A 19,558-nucleotide genomic window follows, 5' to 3' on the forward strand; every position below is an offset into this window, starting at 1 on the left:
GCTGCTGTCAGAAAGATTTCTTACGGATCTGCAGAACAGACTCCCCAGCTTCCTCCTCTGGCTGCCCTCCTGCCCTGCCCCCCTCCCTGCTGAGGAGCTCCTGATAACTCCCAGGGCCCCGCCTTCTAGGACTTTAATACTTGGTCCAAGTCGGAGGCACCCTAGGTTCACAGCCCTGAGGAATCATGAACTCAAGGGAGGGGCCTGCCCTGTGAGAAAAGGCCAGAAAGGGTCTAACTCTTGAGCTGGGAGAGACAACATCTTTGACTTGGGGACCGGGTGAGCTCAGCCATGGCAGCCTCGGGGCAAGGTGGCTACAGCTCAGAGATCCAAGTGCTGGTTCACTGCCCAGAACCGTGAGTATACACGGCTTCACACAGAGGTTGGAATGAATTCCTGGTCCTGTGGCCGTTCAGAGAGGGAAACCAGGAGGCGGGGGGATAGTCCTGACCATCCGGGCTGCATCTGGAAACGTCCCTTTCTCAACGGCAGAGTCCCACAGGCTCTCGGGCAGGCCTCTGTGGAGTCTGAGGTCTGGAACCATCCCTTCCAGTTACCCTCATGCCAGGTCCTGGTCCCAGGCCCTGCGCTCCTCCTCCTGGATCCTGTCACCTTCATAACTGTAGTTTCATTATTGGTCATTTAACTGTCACGGTCTCCCTGGGCCTCTGGCCTGACCACGATACCAACCCTGAAGATAAGGGCACTGGTCAGGAAAGGAAGGGAGGGCTTAGAGGAAATCCTTGCCCATATCATACAATCACCAACAGTTCTTTACCTGGCCTTTGACCCATGGCCATGACCACACCAGTCACACCTCGGGCAGAGCCCTGGCCCCACCCCAGGACTCTGGGTGCTACTTACTCAGGGGGTCGGGTGTCCGGCCCCAGGGCCCTCTGCAGGGAGATCCGGTCACTGGCAAAGGCATTGAAACAGTGCTTCTTATAGCCTTCTTCCTTTTCCTGGGTCTCCATGGGGGTCCACTTGTCCTTGTGAAAAGCTTTCCCATCGGCCCCAGGGCTATTGGGATCCTGGGGTGGCCGTTCCCAGAAGGGCTTCAGTTCCGCTGGGGTGTAGAACCCAGGCAGGCAGGACTGGTTTGTGGAGACCGGTGTCTCCTGGGGCTCTGGAGCCCTGATCTGGAGCTTAGGCATCGAATCTCTAAGGTTGTGCACGGCCCCCAGCATGAGGTCCAGGACGTGATCCTTTTGGCTCACCAACGACTTCAGCCATGGTTTCTCGGTGGCCTGTTCCGTGCTGCTTACATCCCTGTGCAGGATGAAGAGGAAAAGCACGAAGGCGCTGCCCACCACGGCCAGGCGCAGGGCCATGTGCCGTCTGCGGAGAAGCCGCATCCTGGGGAACCGACGGGCACCCTGGCTGGGTCAGCTCCGAGTGCTGGGCCCGACCCCAGCAAGAGCTCCAGAGGTTGTGGCGGCCACACCTCAGGCCTCAGCCTGAGAAGAGAAGGGATGAGAGAGAGAAATGAGCCAAGACAGAGATGTGGAGGGAGTCTGGGGGCTTGGGGGTTTGCGTCCAGGCTCTGTTGCCGAATGGTGACCGCACCTTGGCTCAGTCACTTAACTCTTCCGTGCCTAAATTTCCTCTATCCACAAGATGAGGAACCAGACTCAGTGCTTCTCTCCTGCTTGAAGACTGTGACACTCAGGGATCTGATATTATGAACGTTGAAATTCTGCATGAAGAGGTTTAACCAACATAACCGCTTTGGGAAACAATGTGGCATTACCCAGCAACATTTACCATGTACGCCACCCAGGGGCGCCTGGGTTAAGGTTAAGCCTCTGACTCTTGGTTTTGGCTCAGGTCACGATCTGAGTTGTGGGACTGAGCCCCAGGTCCGGCTCCGTGCTCAGCGGGGAGTCTCCTTGGGATTTTCTCTCCCTGTCCCTCTGCTCCTCTCCCCACTCTCTCTCTTTCTCTTTCAAATAATAAATAAATACATCTTTTAGAAAAATAATGAAGAAGAAAAAAATACGCTACACACACCCTATGACCCTGCAATTCTACTCCCAGTTTTACATCCCAGAGAAACTTCTGCGTCTATGAGCCAGGAGGCATGTACGGGAAAGTTCCTAGCAGCGCTGAGTAAAATGGCCCAAATTAGAAACAATCCCATGTCCACCCACAGAATGAACAAGTGTGAAATACCGGCAGCACAGAGGACTCTACGGCAGTGACGAAACACTAGCTACTTGTAGCAGCAGCTGCACGGGGCAATGGCTGAGGCCAGAGAGCAGGCTGCAGCCAGATACGTACAGGGCGAACCCACGTACACAAAATTCAAAACCTTGGAAAATGAAATATATTGTGTATGAACACAAAAATGAATGAGCGGTCAAGCTATAAAAAAAAATGAAGGGGAAACAAAAATCCCCGAAGGAATAAGAAAACCACAATTTCTGGAGAGGGAGGAAAATATATGGGAATAGAAGCCCACAGTGGACTTGGAAGTATTTTTTTCTCCAGTGGCTGCTGGTGGAACTGTTATTCTCTACTCCCTTACATGTATTTTATAAATATTCCTCTGTATCTACTTATATTTAATTAAAGAAAAAAACAAACCCTGAGGTTCTATGACAACATCTTGCAGGCAGAAATGGGATTATGTGTTCACCAGCTTCCACCCTTAGGCTCATAGTAGCATGGCTCAAAGGATGAGTGCAAAACTTTCTGTGGAGAACTCTAGAAGCATAAGACTTTTTTTTTTTTTGTTAAAGCTTTTATTTATTTGTGAGAGAGAGCATGCGTGTGCTTATGCGTGTGAGTCAAGGGGGGGCGGCAGAGGGAGAGGGAGAAGCAGGTTTCCCACTGAGCACAGAGCCGGATGTGGGACTGGATCCCAGGGAACCTGGGTTCATGACCTGAGCTGAAGGCAGACACTTAACCGACTGAGCCACCCAAGGCGCCCCTGAAAACATAAGGCTTATTGGTTAAATGCGAGATGTTGGTGGCAAGAGACCTGGGTACAAATCCCAGTTGTACCCCTTCTAGTAACAATAGCGCCCACCTGCTAGGGCTGTTATAAGGGTTTAAGCTCAACGAAACAATTCACAGAAAAAGTTTAGCAGTCTCTGTACATAGTAAGTTCTCAAAAAATGTTAGTTTCCATTATTAGCATCGGTGTGTCCCTGGGACCAAGTAGTTCATCTCTCTAGGGCCCCATTTCCTCATTTAGAAAATGGGGGTAACTAGTACGTAAGACACAGGTTTGCAGTGAGGATGAAATCAGAGCTAACGTACGTAAGATACTCAGCAGAGTGCCGGGCACATGCTAAGCCCTCAATAAATGCTATCAATTATTTCTATTATTATAATGAATTAATCCCTGCTCAGCTTCCCAGCAATTATCCTTGAGTACCTGGTCCTTGGCCAAAGCCACATTCATTACCTGTGGCATGTGTTCTTTAAACGTAATGCCAGTTGAGCTACTTAATGCTGTTATTGAAACACGCAAGCTCCTTCCTGCCCGTGGAGAGAAGCCTGGTGTCTGGAGTCACCTGGATCTGGGGAACATGTGTCCATCGTGATCTCAAGAGGGAGCAGGGCTAGACAGGTGGTTTTCTTTTATAACAGCGGATTCAAGAGCATCATCGAAACCCAAATAAAACGAAATCTCTTCGAGAAACTATTTTGTATCAGGAGTTGTCTAGGAGACGGGAGAGGAAATGTGTTCATTTTGCCACATTGATTGAATACCTGCTACATGCCAGGGGCTCTGCCAGACACGGGTGTGTTAAGTGGGAGCTTATGTACCGAATTAAGAATATTCAGGCTACGACCTGCTGAACAAGGAGGCACAAGCCGCCCCCACGGCATTGGTAGGTGGCTCCCCCAGCATCTGAGGTCCCACTTTGGGGAAGTGAAACACGTGGGGTCATTGTGACTGAAGGCACAGTTTCAACACACCCAGCAAAGGAAGCATAGGCGCAAGATTTATTATTACTTACGGATCCCAGAAGCGAGGGGGCGCAATGAGCCGGGGGAAGTCCTCGGCCCGGGGCCACCGCAGGCAGGAGACAGAGATAGAGATAGACAGAGATAGACAGAGATAGACCTATACTCAAAGGCGATTGGGACAGAGGTCACTAACTTTTCTCAGGCCTAACTCTTAAGTTATTTTAAAAGGAGTCCTCCTAAAAGCAAAGCAGGAACTTTTGGCAGGTGTTCTAAACTCAAGTCCTTATCTAAACGTCCAGACTCTGGATGTGAGTAGGGTAATCGTAATCGGTAAAATGCCGAGGCAGCAACTCAGAAAAACAAAGCAGTCTTTCTGAAAAGTTGTTTTCCTCATCACAATGGGGAAGACAGAGATGAGCAAGTTCAGCCTTCAAGGAGCACATGTAGTCAACTGGAAAAGTCAGATTTTTTTATTTAATTGAAGTATAGTTGACCGGAAAGTCAGATTTTAAATGGAGATCGCCCAGTGAGACAGGCACCCTCGGGGCCCAGGAAGAGATGACGCAGGAAACTAAGTAAGTGGGGAAGGGTGGTGTCTGTGAAGAGGTCCCACAGTGGGAGGAGCTTGCACTGACCAGTAACCCACATGTAGGAGCTGGCCAGGCAAGGGGAGCACATTATAGGCACCAGGAACAGCACAGACTAAGGCCTAGAGTCAGGAGATAGCACGGCCAAGCAGAGAACTGTCAGTAGTTCAGTACGGTGGGAGCAAGAAGACAGACAGGAATAGCTGAGGACAGGCCTGGGGAGGTGGCTGCCACTGGGTCATCATGCCAAGGAGTTTGCCCTTGACCTGAGGTATGGGAGCAACAAAAGCCTCGCCAGAGCCCAGCATTCCAGGAGAACAGTAATGACAGCTGGTGGAAGGTGTCTAGGAGATGGATCTGATTGGCAGCTGGATGGCCAATGTGGGGGGTTTGGGGAGGGAGGGGGTCTGACCCAAGATAGCAGCGATATGGATGAGGACGGAGGACGTGGTGCAAGGAAAACTCCCTTGGGTGATGAGATGGGAGAACTCACCCTAGCTGGGACACAAAGGGACATGGAGTGATAGGAGAGAATTCCTTTCCCCAAGGGATTTTAAAATCCAGTTGGAGAATGAGCACTGCTAGCCCGGGGTCCAGGTGGCACCCGTCCAGGGAGGAGACGGGAGCAGGGAAAAGAGCTTGCACGGAATACCTTTTTGCACTTTGAACCCTGACTACATTGCCTATTCAAGAATTAATAAAATTAAAACTTAATAACAGCACAGACAGAAAGTGCTAAGTTGAGAGAGGTAGATCTCTATTTGGGCTTGAAGAAGGCTTCAAGGAGGAAATGGGGAGTCAGTATAGAAGCAGATTTTTGCCCCAGAGGTTGAGCAATGCTGGGGCAGCACAAGCAGTTGAGCTACACACCGCCTCAATCCTGGAACTGCCCCAGCTAAGCATGAACAACAGGACGCGAAAAGTGGGGAGTGTTTGCCATGACCGTATTGAACCATCCTGCAGGCTGCATCTTCCCTGATACTTTCTGTCTACCTTCCCACTCCAGCAAGAAAGAGGGAGCACAGTTAGAAACAAAGACCTGATCACGGCTTGGTTACCAGCTGCTTCCAAGTGTTTGAGACTTACCTCCTCCAGGAAGGCCTCCCTGACTGATTCACTCAGAATCACCCAAGTCACTCCAATTCTCTTGTCCTGGCATTGCCTCGTGGTCCTTTGCAGTGGGGTTCACCTTTGCTCCTTTTAAGTCCCCTGGATAAAGAGACCTAGGGTTAAATTGAGTTCTTCCCAGGCATCTGCTCTCTCAATCCAGCCTGCCTGTCTAAGCCTTGCTCTCTGGAGTCTGCAGTTCCTCAAGGTACTAACCACATCCTGAAATGAAATGAGACACCTGTGATTAGCTGTGGCGGTAAGGGACTAGGTCTCTGTTTGCTCAGCATGTGGGCAAAAGGAAAGAGCCTGATAGAAGGGACACATAATCGGATGGAAGCCAGAAGACTTTGGGAGTAAGGATTCCTGGCCTCTGCGTGGGAGATTCCCAGAAGTGTGGTTAGCAAGGGTGGGGAGGCCGCCCTCCACCAGCCTGGTCAAGGAGTGGTCCCTATTGTATGTAGTACTTGGTCCAAGTCCGCAGGATCCTCCCTCCAGGGTCTTGTATAGATCCCTCACCTTTGAGCTCCCACACCTGGCCTCCAGGACCACTGGCAAACATGTCCAGAGCCCTCACCCACTCATTCCCCTCCTGCTACTGCAGAGCATTCATTTCCAACTCTTCTTCCTCCAGCCACCCGCGGGATTGCCGCACATGGAACCATCTTGGTTTCAGTACTGAGAGGACACCAGAAAACCTCTTCTTCCAGGAAACTTTCCTAGATTGAACAAATGGAACCTGCCCCTCTGGCCTCACTAGATAGAACACAAGGTTACTTTCTCTCACTGAGGTTTTACCCAGCCCCAGGGTCCATTAAACCACTGATTACAACCCACTGTAGGACTGTGGAATAAATTTGAAGTGTTGCAAATCAGCATGAAAATATCCTTTAAAGATCAGAATAGAGGGGCGCCTGGGTGGCTCAGTCGGTTAAGCATCTCCCTACAGCTCAGGTCATGATCTCAGGGTCCTGGGATGAGCGCATCATCAGGCTCCCTGCTCAGTGGGGAGCCTGCTTCTCCCTCTCCCTCTGCCCCTACCCCAGCTCTTCCGCATGCACTCTCTCTCTCTTTCTCAAATAAATAAATACATAAATACATAAATAAAATCTTTTAGAAAAAAAGATCGGAATAGAATAGAACAAAAAAGAAATACCAAAGTGTATCACATGCAATCCAGGTAAGTATTGTTTTGTTAAAATCTCATATCAGTTATTACATATACACATAGAGCATACCAAGTCTTAGCAGTTTTAAGCTTTAATAACTTCAGAAGTGTAAACACTACAGACTTAAGAACATCATTTGAAACTTTTACTAAAATTTCTTTTTCTTGATTTTTATTAATTTTGAGTAACAAATTTTTATTTAATGCTTGTCTCTGCCCATTGGAGATGATAAACCACACATGCTGATACAAAATTAAAAGGCAAATTCTGTTGTTTAAAATTCATAAAACTCAATAAAGGTGAAAGATGCTTTTTTGTCGGTGTGTAGAATTCATACCTCCCATGGGAATAAAGTGTAAAAGTGCCCTGAGACTTTTGGGACAGCCCTCACATGTGAGTGGGCGCTATGTCTTGCTGTAAAATGGTCTGTCTTATTTCGGCCCAGTCCCAGAAGTCTGAAAGCCAGCAATGCAGTGCAGTCTCTCCTTTTTATATACTAGCCTCCACCAAGAAGCCCCTTCGGATCTCCCAGCAGAATTCCTCTCTCCCCCCCTCACCCCTTCAGTCTGGATGCTTCCACGCTGGCCTCCTCACTGCCCGCCTCGGGTCAGAGGAATCTGTTCTCTCTCACCCCTTTGTGGACGCCTGGCCAGAGAGGCAAGGTGTTTTCGCCTTTTCTGTCACTTGCAAAGTCTAGCACAAGTTTTTCAGGGAGTAGATACTCCACAAACCCTCGTTCAATGAGATAAAGCCCGAGGGGTTAAAATGACCTGTTCCAAGCTACAAGGGTAAGCGCTGAACTCGCTAGACATTTTGAATGCGCTTAAAGCAGCAAGCATTTGAGTTCTGTGATATTCTGTTGTTCCAGCTCAGCGGGCCACTTTGACTGGGTCTGTCTGCGAGTCCAGCACCCTCCTCTTACAGGAGAGGCCAGAGGGGTTAGTTGACTTCTCTAGTATCACACAGCTGTGGCTCCCAAGAGCAGATGCTAGTCTCCCAACTCCCAGGCCACTGCTCTGCTCCTGTCCTCTTACCTCCCTCTTGGAGGTCACCTGGGGCGGCAGTGGGGGGTGTCTGGGGACTGGGTGAGCCTGGTTATTTTTCTGAGTCTCCCTGCCACCCACCGCACCACTCTTACAGGGGCCCCGCCCCTGCCTGGCACCTGCCTTCCCCCAAATCCTACCTACGACTACAAATGCTTTAACAATGACAAAATTGAAAGTCCCAGGCAAAGTGTCAGCTTTTGTGACAACCAGAGTCAGCCACCCCAGAACACGCCCTTGCTGGCCAGGTGGCCTTTTTGTAACAAAGTTTCTGTTTATCAGCTAAGCTGCTCACCTCCGGGAGACGTGACAGCCAGGAAGTAAGCAGTCGACGGCACCACGGGGATGTTTGCTCAAGTTACTCAGACTACAGCTCAATTACAGGTTCTTCGAAAAAGTGATGACTGTCACCATTCTCACCGAGGGCGCAGGTGTGTGGAGCTAGACATCATACTGGAGAGGAGGCGGGTCATTTCAAGCGACTGGGGCGGGGAGAGCACTGAGAGGCCCGTTGGGGCCAGATGATTCTTTCTTGTCACCAGCACTTCTCCATCAAACACAACACTCATTTCACTTCCTCTGTTCTCATGAGTAGCAAATTCGCTCCTGCAAACCCCTCCTCCCACCCTCTGACCCTTTTGATTACAGAATGCCGGGAGGTTTTCACTTTCCCCTTAATTACACCTTCAAGACAGTTCAGCTTTTCCTCAAGAGTCAAGCTGCAGGACTGTGGCATATTTTCTCAGAAAGATGCACTGAAAGTTATTTCTGTAGCTAGTCTCTCAAGTCCCCCCTCCCCCCGGGGGTATCTAGGTTCATTTTATGTTTGCATAACATTTTAAGCCAAAGTTACCCAAACATGGATATTCCATTGAAAAACGCAACCCACATTTTGCTCACAACATATACCAAGAACAGTGCTTGGCATATAGTCGGTGCTCAATAAATGTTTGTTAATTTATTCCAAGTCTGCAAAAGCCACTGAAACTCAAAATAATACATGATCAAACAAAGTTCAATAGCTCACAGGTTTTTCACTAGAGGACCTCTAAGGGAGGCTCGAGGGGGGACGGTGGGGGAGGGGAGACCCCAAATGGTATTCCTGAAGGCTTGGGCAGGGCCCCAGATTTGAGGAGGTGAAGGAGAGAGGGCAGAAGTGTGGTTTTTCCTCCTCTTCTCACCCCACAGGTTGCTCCGGGGTGTAGGACTGCTACCCAGGACCACCCACACTCAGCTTGCCACACCCTGAGTACGGGGTCTACGCCCCACCCCCTAAGCCGGCTGACCTTCCCAACGTCCCAGTCGCTGCCAGTAGCACGGAAATCCTTGTCAACAGCCGCTGCCCCTACCCCACTCCCAGGCACCTACAATAGTTTTCAGTGCCTTCTCAATGTCAGGTTCACCCCCCGCCCACTCCCAGGTCCCGCTGACTCATTCCCTGCCTCCTGGATCCTCCTCTTCCCCTCCCTCTCCAGACAGCATCCTTATCTCCCCACATCTGGAGGACCAGCAGGAGCTGCCCCCCCTCCACAGTCCGAACAGCTGTATTCTTATTGCTTTAGCGCCATTTGATCACAGCAAGAACCGAGTCCTGGGCAGTCAGCTTCCTGTTGTGACTCACCCTCCTTGGCTTACCTTTTCCTCCTCACAGCCTTTCCCTTATATTCTTGCTAAACAAGCTGTGTTCTTTTCTCTTTCAAAGTCTTCCTCAGGCTCCCCTCCTCCAAGAAGCCTTCTAGACTAAGGGGCATCGTCCTGCCCTCAGGATCCCCGTGTACTTGTTTCTAAGTTTCACTGCCCACACTTCCCCCTTGTGGGACTTCCCCACTAGATTTTGTGAGAGACGGAGAACCAATAGGCCTGCACTCAGGTTACCTAGATTGTTTGCTTTCTCCTTCCCGGTCCTTAAATTTCCTCGTCCTCAATCTTCGGCCTCCAGAATGCTTTTCCCCGACCAACCCAGCTAGCCTTCTCAGCCCCCCGGCATCCCACAGCCCTGAGGGCTTTGGGCATGCTGTTCCACTGCCTTGGTCTGTCTGTCCTTTGTTCTCTGTTTTAGGTAGAGCTGAGGGTGCGGATTGGGTTTCTCCCTTCCTTCAAGCCTACCTAGAGCTCAGGACCAGGTTGCACAGGGTACAGGAGAATAACCTGCCCCCATGGGGCTCTCAGGTGCCACAAAAGAGTCTTCTAACAGTCCTTTTCCCCCCAGACTGAACCCAACCTTGTTCGCTGAGCGAGCCTTTTACACAGCACAATTACAGCATTGAGCTCAACACAGAGACAGGCACTGCCCTGCACTTGACCTCCTGCTTATTTATTCAAACCCTCACTCTCATTCTCATTGAATGAGAATGGACATTTTGGGCTTTCCCAGAGTGGGACAGAGGGCTGTATGAAGAACCAAGTTCACCCAAGTCTTTGGCATGGCCATTCGCTGGGCCCCTCTGGTGCACAGACACCCTCTCTGATCCTCAGCTTCCCTTCCAGAGCTGGTGAGGTCTGCGTGAGCCCGAGGAGGCGGAGGGCAATACCACCACCGCTTTTGATATCACTACTCACCACAGCAAGTCACGTGACAGTTATCTTTCCCATTTTACACGGAAGAAGCCGAAGCACAGGGAGGTTAAGCAACTTGATCAAGGTCACAAAGCAAGGAAGCAGCAGAGGCAGAATTTGCACCTGGTCCCAGGTCTCTCCAAAGCCCACCGTCGTAACCAGGACACCACGCTGCTGCTTATTTGGCTGTTGCTTGGAGCTTTGCCAAAGCACTTTCGTGGACGCCTCCTCATCTGCTCCCCACCCAGGGAGTGTTTATGTGATTTGGCCAAGGGTAGGCAGCTAAATTAGAGACGGAGCTAAGTCAGCTGCCTGGATCCATGATACCCAACTGCCTGGCTGCACTGGGAAGCCCCTGGTCTTAGGGTTCGCCGCCCCTCCTTTTCCTCACTTCTGTTCTAGGCAATGGCTACCTGGACTAAGCCTAGGGTCATATGTCCTGTCCAGGACAACTGAACTTGGGCTGAGAGGTTTCTGATCTCAGAGGGCATCCAACACGCATCAGCACCTCTCCTTTCCAGGCGTGAGTTCTTCCACGCTGCTGTGGGTGGGTATGAGGTGTCCTGCCAACTGTGGGCAGTGATTACCAAGGACGAGGCCATCTCGGGCAGCCTGGGATCCTTCAGAGTTCTACTGGCTCCAGACGCCCTCTTCTCTTTGACAGTCCTGTCCTTTCTGATCTGATGCCCCTGAAAGCAGTTTTCTCTTGTTGCCTCTGTGTGCCTACATGAATGAGGCTGAGGAACAGGAGCTAGGGAAGTATCTGCAGTGATACTGGCTTCTGCAGGATGATGTGAAGCAAAGTATTTTTCAAACCCCTCACCTTACCTTGTCCGTGAATTTGCCTTTCTCATCCTTTTTACGCTTCCTCTGATGGGTAGGGACGGGGCTCGTGTGTTGGAGAGGTGAACAAGGCCTGTGTGGTGCATACACATCTCTGGTAAAATGAGCAGAAGCCCACACATCTCTTTGGTGGTCTAGAGTTGCTAACCTCACCCAGTGCCTGTAAACTGCGTTTGTGGGTCTGGACGGGCAGCGTTAAAACCCTTCCTGAGATTGTTGCAATGTGGCGTTTGCCAATAGAGGGGGTCTGTGTTAAGCTTTGCTGACAAACTGAGCCCCCCTTCCCCCCCTACACACAGGAGAGCCCTGTCCTACCATCTGCAGAAGTCAGGGTCTGAGATGACTAGCTCCCCGGGCAAGTAACAAACGGTTTCTCCTTTCAGTTCGCCTGGGGCTTGTCGGAACAAGTGACGGGGAAATCGGGAAGTTGGTGACAGTCATAGTCATGAACGCCCATGAGACTCCCTTCCCACAATACCACACAGCTCCCACTCCCAAAAGGCCCAAGACACCAGAGAGAGGACATCTGAGACCCCACCTATATTCAGAAGCAACGTGGCACTGGCAGGAGGATAGCTCTCTGAAAGGTTTCCTGCAGCTGGAGCACATGGGGTGGCCCAATCTGGGAAGAGGGGAACAGAAGGGATGCGAGGGCATGGGTGGGTAAAGGAAAAGGCTGTAGAACCCTGGAGGGACTGCTACGGCCTGTCCCTCTGCCACCCACCCCTCCAAGTCCCAGAGGTCTGAACTTTTCATTCATCTTCCAAAGGTGGAGGGGGATTGGGGGGGTCCTACCGAGGGCCGCCGGGCGCACCCTCGAGCGCCGCAGCGGGCGGCGGAACGCCCCGGGGAGCCTAGGGCCGCCGGGAGGCTGGCGGCCGGGCGGAGGGCGCCCCCCGCCCCAGGCATCCCCCGCCCCGCCGCTGCTAGAAGCCCGGCGTCTCCAGCTTCTCCAGCTTCTCCAGCTCTCAGCCCACCGGGGGTGCAGTCTCGGCGGCCAGGCTCTCAGCGCCGAAAGAGATTGGAGCGCCCTAGTCACCCCAAAGACCAGAGGTTGTAGGCCGAGCCGCGGGCGGCGCGGAGCAGCGTGTGCAGGGAACCGCAGCGTGCGGCGCGCGGGCTCAGAGCGCTCCGAACCTCGAGGCAGCGGCGCTGGAGGGGAGGAACAAGGCCTGCAGCTGAGAAGCCCCGGGGCTCCGTCCCAGGTTTGCTTCTCATTGGCGGGGTGGTCTTGGGCAAGCGACTCCTCCCCTCCATCCGACGACGAGGGCAGGTAGTAACTGTGTGCCACCGCCAGTGCTAAGGGCTTCGTCCGCCAGGTCTCAAGCAAGCCCCGACCCCAGCAACGACTCCGGTTGCTAGCCAGAATATACTCGGGAGGCGGGTGATCGCACAGCTGGAGTGTGGCTCTAGGTGTGGTTCCCGGACCCGCAGCATCAGCACCATCTGATAATTTGTTAGAAACGTAGATTGTTGGGCCCCACCCCAGACCTAAATAATATGAAACTCTGGGGATGGGGCCCAGCCATGTGCATTTTTAAAAGACCTCCAGGTGGTTTTGGTGCTTGCTCAACTTTGAGAACCATTGCACAAGTAGTGGCAGGGCTACAACGAGAATCAATAAATTCAATTTCGAAACCCAGGCTCCTAATACTCCCTGCCATAGCCTCGGGCAGCGCACCGGTTCTCTCCAGCTCTACGGTTCTGTGATGTCATCTTTTAGGGCCTTATCTCAGTCATAGAGAAGTAACAGGGATGGCTACAAAGAGCTGGCTATTTGGAAATTTTCTGCGGTAGAAGCCTGGACCACTGATTCTGTTTTTCTTTTCGTTTGAGTATTTAAATGCGCGTGGATTTCTGGGAGCAGGCGTGTGCGTGCATAAATCTGAACAAGGAGACTGCCCTTGCTGAGCAAGGAGACTGCTCTTCCATGAACTGGGAAGGGCAGAGAAGCCACTTGGGGATCCACGGTTGGTCTAAGGGAAGTCATCTTCTTTTCTAATCTGGGACCCCGAGGTAGGATTGAACTATTTATTCAGAAAGAGGCCAGAGGCTGTCCGGTGATGGAGTCTGGAAAGAGGAGGCAGGCCAGTGAACCCGGAGAAGACCTTGCCCGACTACACTAGATCAAGGGACCAGGAAGGACGGACTCTCCCCAAAGGAGGTGAAAAGAGAGGCGTCCATGCACTCTTGGAAGGGTCACCTCTCTCTTAACTCCAATCCCCCCCCCAACTCCCTTACTTTCACACTAGACTCTCTCTGGGGTGTAAACTCCCGAAGAGAGACCTTTTCCAGAATTTACCTGGATCATCCCTTTTAGTGCCTTTACAGACCGTCGGGGCTGTAACTCCCACTGCTCCAGCTGCTACCATTCTTGTCACTTGCCTTGTTCAACAGCTGTCTTACTCAGACGAAGGGCATTTCCTATGGAAGATTGTGGGCTGCCGCTCCTCACTTGGGCTTCTGGGGGCTAGACACTCCTGTATGGTCTGATCCTTCTGTCTTTGCTCCGCCCTTCCTCAAACTCGCCTCTGGGACCCTTGGTGTTGTGTGATCCCAGCCTGGCCCTTGAGCCTTAGTCAGGACCCAACTTGACCTGAGGGTGATGGGCTAGGCTGGACCCGCAGCCTCACTTCTTCCCCAGGTCATGGCAGAGTCATGACCACCAACCGTAGCCTGGGGTTCCCGAGAGGGTGTTGTCCGGCTTCTCAAGGAAGCCGCATCTGTCTGTGTTGTGTGCTCCACGTTCCGGAAGCAAATTACTCATCCCATTTTACTTCAGCTGACTCAAATTTTAGACATGACTCTGAGTCCTTAGAATAATTAGCTGCCTAATTTGGAGGTGCATGTAGTCTGCAGGATGTGTGACCCACCCCTGATGTGTCACACACCGAGCTGTCACTCCTAGCTGGAAGGACAGTTTGGGCTCCCTGCCCTCCACCCTGGGAAGGTCTGGAGGTGGGCCACTGCCGAATGGTGACTGTGACCTCAGCTGTCACTGGTGGCAAGCCACTTAAAAAAATAGTTTTCTTGAATTGAAAAAGTTATATAGGCACGTGGTTAAATTTTTTTTTCAAGCACTGTAAAAAGGAAGGTGCATTTTCTCCCTCCTAGACCTTTAGTCCTCTCCAGAAATCATCTATGCGTATTCATGACCGAAGCTCTTCCCATCACTAAGTTCTTCTGTAGAACACGCCTGAATTCCTCACTCCTCGAGAAGTCCTGTGAATTTCGTTATTTTCTTACAGTCTTATTTTTCTTTCTTGGTCATTTTAGATTTTGTTTCTGGGTGTTCTGAGTCTTGCCTTTGACATCGGTGTGTTTTAGGGGGTTCCCCCGTAAGGCAGGAAACGTGGTGGGGAACAGATCGGTTGAAGCACGCAAGACAAGGGCAGCTCTGCAAGGCTATTGAGATCAGCTTTGGCCCTTATCAAGTCTCTTCCTTCCACATGTAGTCCCAGAGAGGGGACGCCCACCTCTAGATGGTGCGGAAGGAGGGAGACTTGCCCAGTAGGCGAGGGCGCTGTCTCCACTTAGCAGACCAAGGTCACAGAGGAAGCCGCCGTGAGTTTGCCGGGCAGGTGGTGGTGGGGTACGTCTGGCTTGCCTGATAGCCTGCCCACCCTGGCTATCACTCCACCCCGCCTCCACCGCCCGCAGGTGGCCAACCAGCAGAAGGAACTGAATGAGTTCCTTGAACTTCTTTCTGTCTCCGTTTCTCATCTGGAAAGTGAGGTTAATGATGCCTAGTTTGTTGTAAAGCTTGAGCGGATAACTGATGTGAAAGTGTGATAATTTGGTTGTTCTGTTACATCTGTTTCTTTATCTTTTCCGCCCATATTTCCCCTTCCTCCTTTTCATCTCATTTCCCTCAGGCCCAAAACAGAAACCCTCAAGGCAAAAAATGTTTCAGGAACCCAAGCAGAGCTGTCCCAAGTTCTGCCATAATCCCTCAAGCATTACAGTTCACTCACCTGGGCGTGCCTCAATTTCCTTTTCTGTAAAATGGGTATAAATATTATTTTTATTATTGAGTTGTTAGATTAAATAAATAAAATGTTTAACCCAACGCCTGGCACACAATAAGCGCTCAGTAAGTATTAGAATGTTGGCTCTTATCATTAGCTGTTTTCTTTCTTCTACCATCAGCAAAATGACATTGAAGCCCACCACAGGCCAGCCACCGTGTGGGGTAGGACACAGAGATATAAAGGTAAATAAGCCCATCTCTCTGTTCAGGACCCCTACAGTATAAGAAGGGAGGCTGATAAACGTACAAATGTACACAAACCATTTTACAAAACAACTTTATAGAAAATAAACTTTGTTAGTGGGACAGGAAAAAAATGCAAAAAAGGATAATGACTGGGGAGTAGCCAGAACTAGGGTAAGGCGAGTGAGGTATTAGCCTTAGGTGCAAAATTGAAGGGAACACTGGAAACCTCAGTAATCAAGTAATATTTAATGTAATATTTTAATACACTCAAATTAATGCAAAAAAATCTATCTTGGACAAAATATCAACAATTTTTAAAAATTTTATTTATTTATTCGACAGAGAGAGAGCACGCACAAGCAGGGGGAGTGGCAGAGGGAGAGGGAGAAGCAGGCTTCCTGCTCAGCGGGAGGGGGCTCGAGCCCAGGACCCTGGGATCATGACCTGAGCCCAAGGCTGATGCTTAGCCCACTGAACCACCCAGGCGCCCCTCAACGATTGTTTTTTGAAATGTTAGAAAAAATTTTATAATTATTTATTCTTATTAAGCACCAGCTTAATATCGCAGAAAATTTCAATTCATTTTTTAACAACCCCTTCTTCCCTCCCCCACCCACTTTAAGAGCTCTTAAAGTAAAGACATGCTATCTTCTGTCTTCTGTATCAAATAAAGAGAAAGAGCTGTGTATATCTTGCTATAAAATGCTGCCCATGGCTGTGGAGATGGTGTCTGCTCAGGCTCCTTTTTACTGGCTAGACCCTGAAAGACTCTTTGTCCATGAGGCAAAAGGAAAAGGCTCACGCACTCCACATACATTTTAAAATATATTTTTCAGTGTTATTTTTTCTATAACATTAAAATCACTGAAAAACTATTGAAAAATTGAGAAATAGGTGTATTAAAACTCACCACAGGGGCGCCTGGGTGGCACAGCGGTTAAGCGTCTGCCTTCGGCTCAGGGCGTGATCCCAGTGTTCTGGGATCGAGCCCCACATCAGGCTCCTCCACTAGGAGCCTGCTTCTTCCTCTCCCACTCCCCCTGCTTGTGTTCCCTCTCTCGCTGGCTGTCTCTATCTCTGTCGAATAAATAAATAAAATCTTTAAAAAAAAATAAATAAATTTGTTAAAACTCACCACATTATTTTCAGTTTAAATATTTAATTTATACCAAAAGTGAATTTATTGTGATCTCACTTCAGCAGAAGTTAATTAAAATTTCTTTGAGATGATCACTTGGTCAAAAGAAATTGTCAGACATGACAGTCGCTCAGTGGAAAGTGAAATAAGCAAGGAACTAGATTTTGAAAACATCATCAATAAATTTGCTTGCATGAAAGCCAATTTCCTTTTCCCTCTGGCTCCCATATGGCTCAGCATGGCCCGAGATTAGGGGCCAAAGAACCCGAAGGCAATGGAGCAGGGCATAAGAGGAAGAGGGATTAGAAGAGTTGCAGGGTAGTAATATAGCATATTATTTTCTCTAATTACTCAAGTATCATATGTCCAACATATGACCAGAGCCAAAATCAAGAGTCAGATGCTTAACCAACTGAGCCACCCAGGGGCCCCGAGCCCAGGATGTATCTTATATTGATGATGTCATAATTTGATTAGCAATGTTTCATTTACTGGTATATAAAATACTGATTTGTATTACAAATCCATGTTAAATAACTATATATATAGTCATGGGATTATATATATACGTACAGAATTACATATGTATGTAATTACTATATGCATACTACCAGCTGGAATCATACTCAATATGCTGTTTTTATAACCTGATTTTTTGACTTACTATATTGTGAATATTTTTCAAGGTAATGAAATAATCTAACACGAGATCATTAATCACTGCATAGTGGTCGTTGTATAGACAAGCCTTTTTTTTTTTCTTAGCCCACCACCTATTTGGGGACATTAAGGTTGTTTGTCTTTTTTTTTCTATTATGTGTAGCTGGCTGTCCATTAGAGGTTCAGTCTGTACATGTTTTTCTTTCCTACTCACTTGATCCTCAAATGAGAGAGGAGCCAGAAAGCCACTGTGGTTGGCATTTGGGGGATAACTCACCTTTGAGCTCAGCTTGAGATAACGCACCTTGAAGTAGCTCCTTCCCGCCGAGAGTAGGTGTGTGTGTGTGTGTGTGTGTGTGTGTGTGTGTGAGAGAGAGAGTGAGAGAGAGAGAGAGAGATAACCACCCTGGGAGGCATCGAGGATCCCACAGAAGGTAGTCATCCAGCTTATAGGAGAGTGAGCTGTTATCAGTCCTTCTGCGTTAGGGGGATCTCAAAGGAGAAATGCTACGCCCCTGGACATCTCCAAGGAAGGAGGTGATGGCCTAAGTGGTGGGTCCAGGAGATCCCTTGTATTGGGAGGTGGCTGTGATGTCTAATTTCTGTGTCAACTTGATCAAGCTATGGTGCCCAATTGGTTGGTCAAACACTAGTCTAGATGTTGCTGTGAAGGTATTTGTGGATGTCATTGACATCTAGAGTCCGTTGACTTTAAGTAAAACAGATTATCCTCTATGATACGAGTGGGTTTCATCCAATCAGTTGAAGGCTGTAAGGGCAAAGCTTAGGTCTCCCTGGGAAGAATCAGCTGTGCCCCAAGACCGCAGTGTAGGAACCTTGCCTGAGTTTCCAGTCTGCTGGCCTGCCCTGCAAGTTTCAGACTTGCCTGCCCCCACAGTTGCATGAGCCAATTCCTTAAAATAAATCTTTCTCTCTCTCTCTGTATATCTTGTTCTGTTTCTCTAGAGAACCTGACTAATATGACAGCCATGCATGAGGTGAGACTGTGGACGTTGGGCAAGTATGGAGAATCTGCTAGAAAAAACAGCTTGTTACAGGTTTAGGCCCAACTTGTCTAGGCCTCTGCCCCATTTATTGCAGGAAGTGTTGGCATCTTTGGGCTCTGTGAAACCCAGCATAACACAGACTACATGACAGGTAACAGTGCCCCCTCTCTGTAGGCGTCTCTCTGTTGTTCTCTGCTGTAGAGGGTATGAGGAACCCCCTCATTTTTACAAGTGAGCAGTTTATAAGCTCAGCAGTGCCTGGGACTCCAGGGACTGAGGTCTTTGCCATTACTTTCTGCAAGTCTCTCCATTTATTCAAGTCCCTACTTTATGAAGCTCAGAAAGTTTTTTCTGGTGTTTTCCCTCCCCAGTCTGCACGGTTCTTAAAATGATCTCTTGGTATTTTATATTTTGGTTGCTGATGTAAATATTATCTATTCCAGGGGATGCTTGGTCAGTTTTTCTTCTGTATAACAGAAACCTCCTTCTATGCTACAATGAATAGTTTTCCCTCTCTTGGGAAATCACATGGGATTGGCAAACTGTGACAACGGACTCTTCTCCTTAAAAGCCCTCAGGGTGCCCAGGATCTATGTCTACCATTTGCAAGAGAGAACTTTAATAACTGGAAAGAATAAAACATCGAAATGCTCATAAGGTTTTGCTGTGAGAACTCTTTCTGCCCCAAATTAATGATATCGTATTGTATAATAGCTTTTCTTAAAAAAAAAAGAGAGAGAGAGAGATGCACATTGAACCTTCTGAGACAGAGATAATTGGATCTTAACCTGACAGTCATTTTACCCAGAGGAAAATAATAACAGGAGAAATAAACTATCCCTCAGAGCAACCTATCCTCCAGGTAACAGCACAACCTTTGTTAATCTATCCCTTAAAAAGAGGAGAGGAGGTTCCCATCTTTTTAGACATTTGAAAAAACAGTAAATTTAATTAGAGAGGTTGAAATGCTACCTGATAGCATTTGAGTGTTGTTTAATATTATTTTAGGTTGAAAATGATTAGAGGTGATAGAATAACTCAACAGTCATTCTAATGTCCTGATGCTTGATGTCCTGTTAATATAATGAACTTTTTAAAGAGTTTTTTTATATCTCTTTTTTTTAGTAATCTTTACACCTAATGTGGGTCTCGAACTCAGGACCCCGAGATTAAGAGTCGCAGGCTCCTCCGACCGAGCCAGGCAGGTGCCCTGATATCCTCAGCTTTTTGCCGTGCTGCTTATTAATCCCACGGAATTTTGATTTTCAATAGGTAACATGTACACATGGCACAACAATCAAATGTTGAATA

General features: G+C 49.0%; 3 protein-coding genes across 10 annotated transcripts in view; 1 reads left to right on the top strand and 2 right to left on the bottom strand.

Annotated features, from left to right (window-relative positions):
• The window catches only part of GALNT6 (polypeptide N-acetylgalactosaminyltransferase 6), a 33,394-nt gene extending 21,541 nt beyond the window's left edge, over positions 1-11,853 (bottom strand). Inside the window, exons 1-5 of one of the 7 annotated variants that reach the window (XM_034646429.1) lie at positions 11,765-11,853; positions 11,212-11,299; positions 8,123-8,280; positions 5,595-5,717; positions 865-1,457 (exon numbers count right to left, since the gene is read on the bottom strand). In XM_034646429.1, the coding sequence (XP_034502320.1) occupies positions 865-1,355 (491 nt within the window). In that variant the 5' untranslated portion in view covers positions 1,356-1,457; positions 5,595-5,717; positions 8,123-8,280; positions 11,212-11,299; positions 11,765-11,853. Of the gene's footprint in view, positions 1-864; positions 1,458-5,594; positions 5,718-8,122; positions 8,372-9,462; positions 10,353-11,211; positions 11,300-11,764 lie in introns of those variants that run through there. The other 6 variants (XM_011227871.3, XM_011227870.3, XM_034646428.1 and 3 more) reach the window with 6 other exon arrangements.
• LOC117796595 lies at positions 11,538-13,598 on the bottom strand. The gene is made up of 3 exons (XM_034644785.1): positions 13,529-13,598; positions 12,022-12,672; positions 11,538-11,614 (listed from the first exon to the last, which is right to left on the bottom strand). Exons 1-3 carry the CDS (start codon positions 13,596-13,598, stop codon positions 11,538-11,540), a joined length of 798 nt encoding a protein of 265 aa, XP_034500676.1.
• Positions 12,298-19,558, top strand: part of SLC4A8 (solute carrier family 4 member 8) — a 100,888-nt gene continuing 93,627 nt past the window's right edge. The window contains exons 1-2 of one of the 2 annotated variants that reach the window (XM_034646423.1): positions 12,298-12,431; positions 15,376-15,439. In XM_034646423.1, the coding sequence (XP_034502314.1) occupies positions 15,380-15,439 (60 nt within the window). In that variant the 5' untranslated portion in view covers positions 12,298-12,431; positions 15,376-15,379. The remainder of the gene's footprint in view (positions 12,432-15,375; positions 15,440-19,558) is intronic. The other variant, XM_034646427.1, reaches the window with a different exon arrangement.

The sequence above is a fragment of the Ailuropoda melanoleuca genome, chromosome 16, assembly GCF_002007445.2.
Source record: "Ailuropoda melanoleuca isolate Jingjing chromosome 16, ASM200744v2, whole genome shotgun sequence".
NCBI classification, from domain to species: domain Eukaryota; kingdom Metazoa; phylum Chordata; class Mammalia; order Carnivora; family Ursidae; genus Ailuropoda; species Ailuropoda melanoleuca.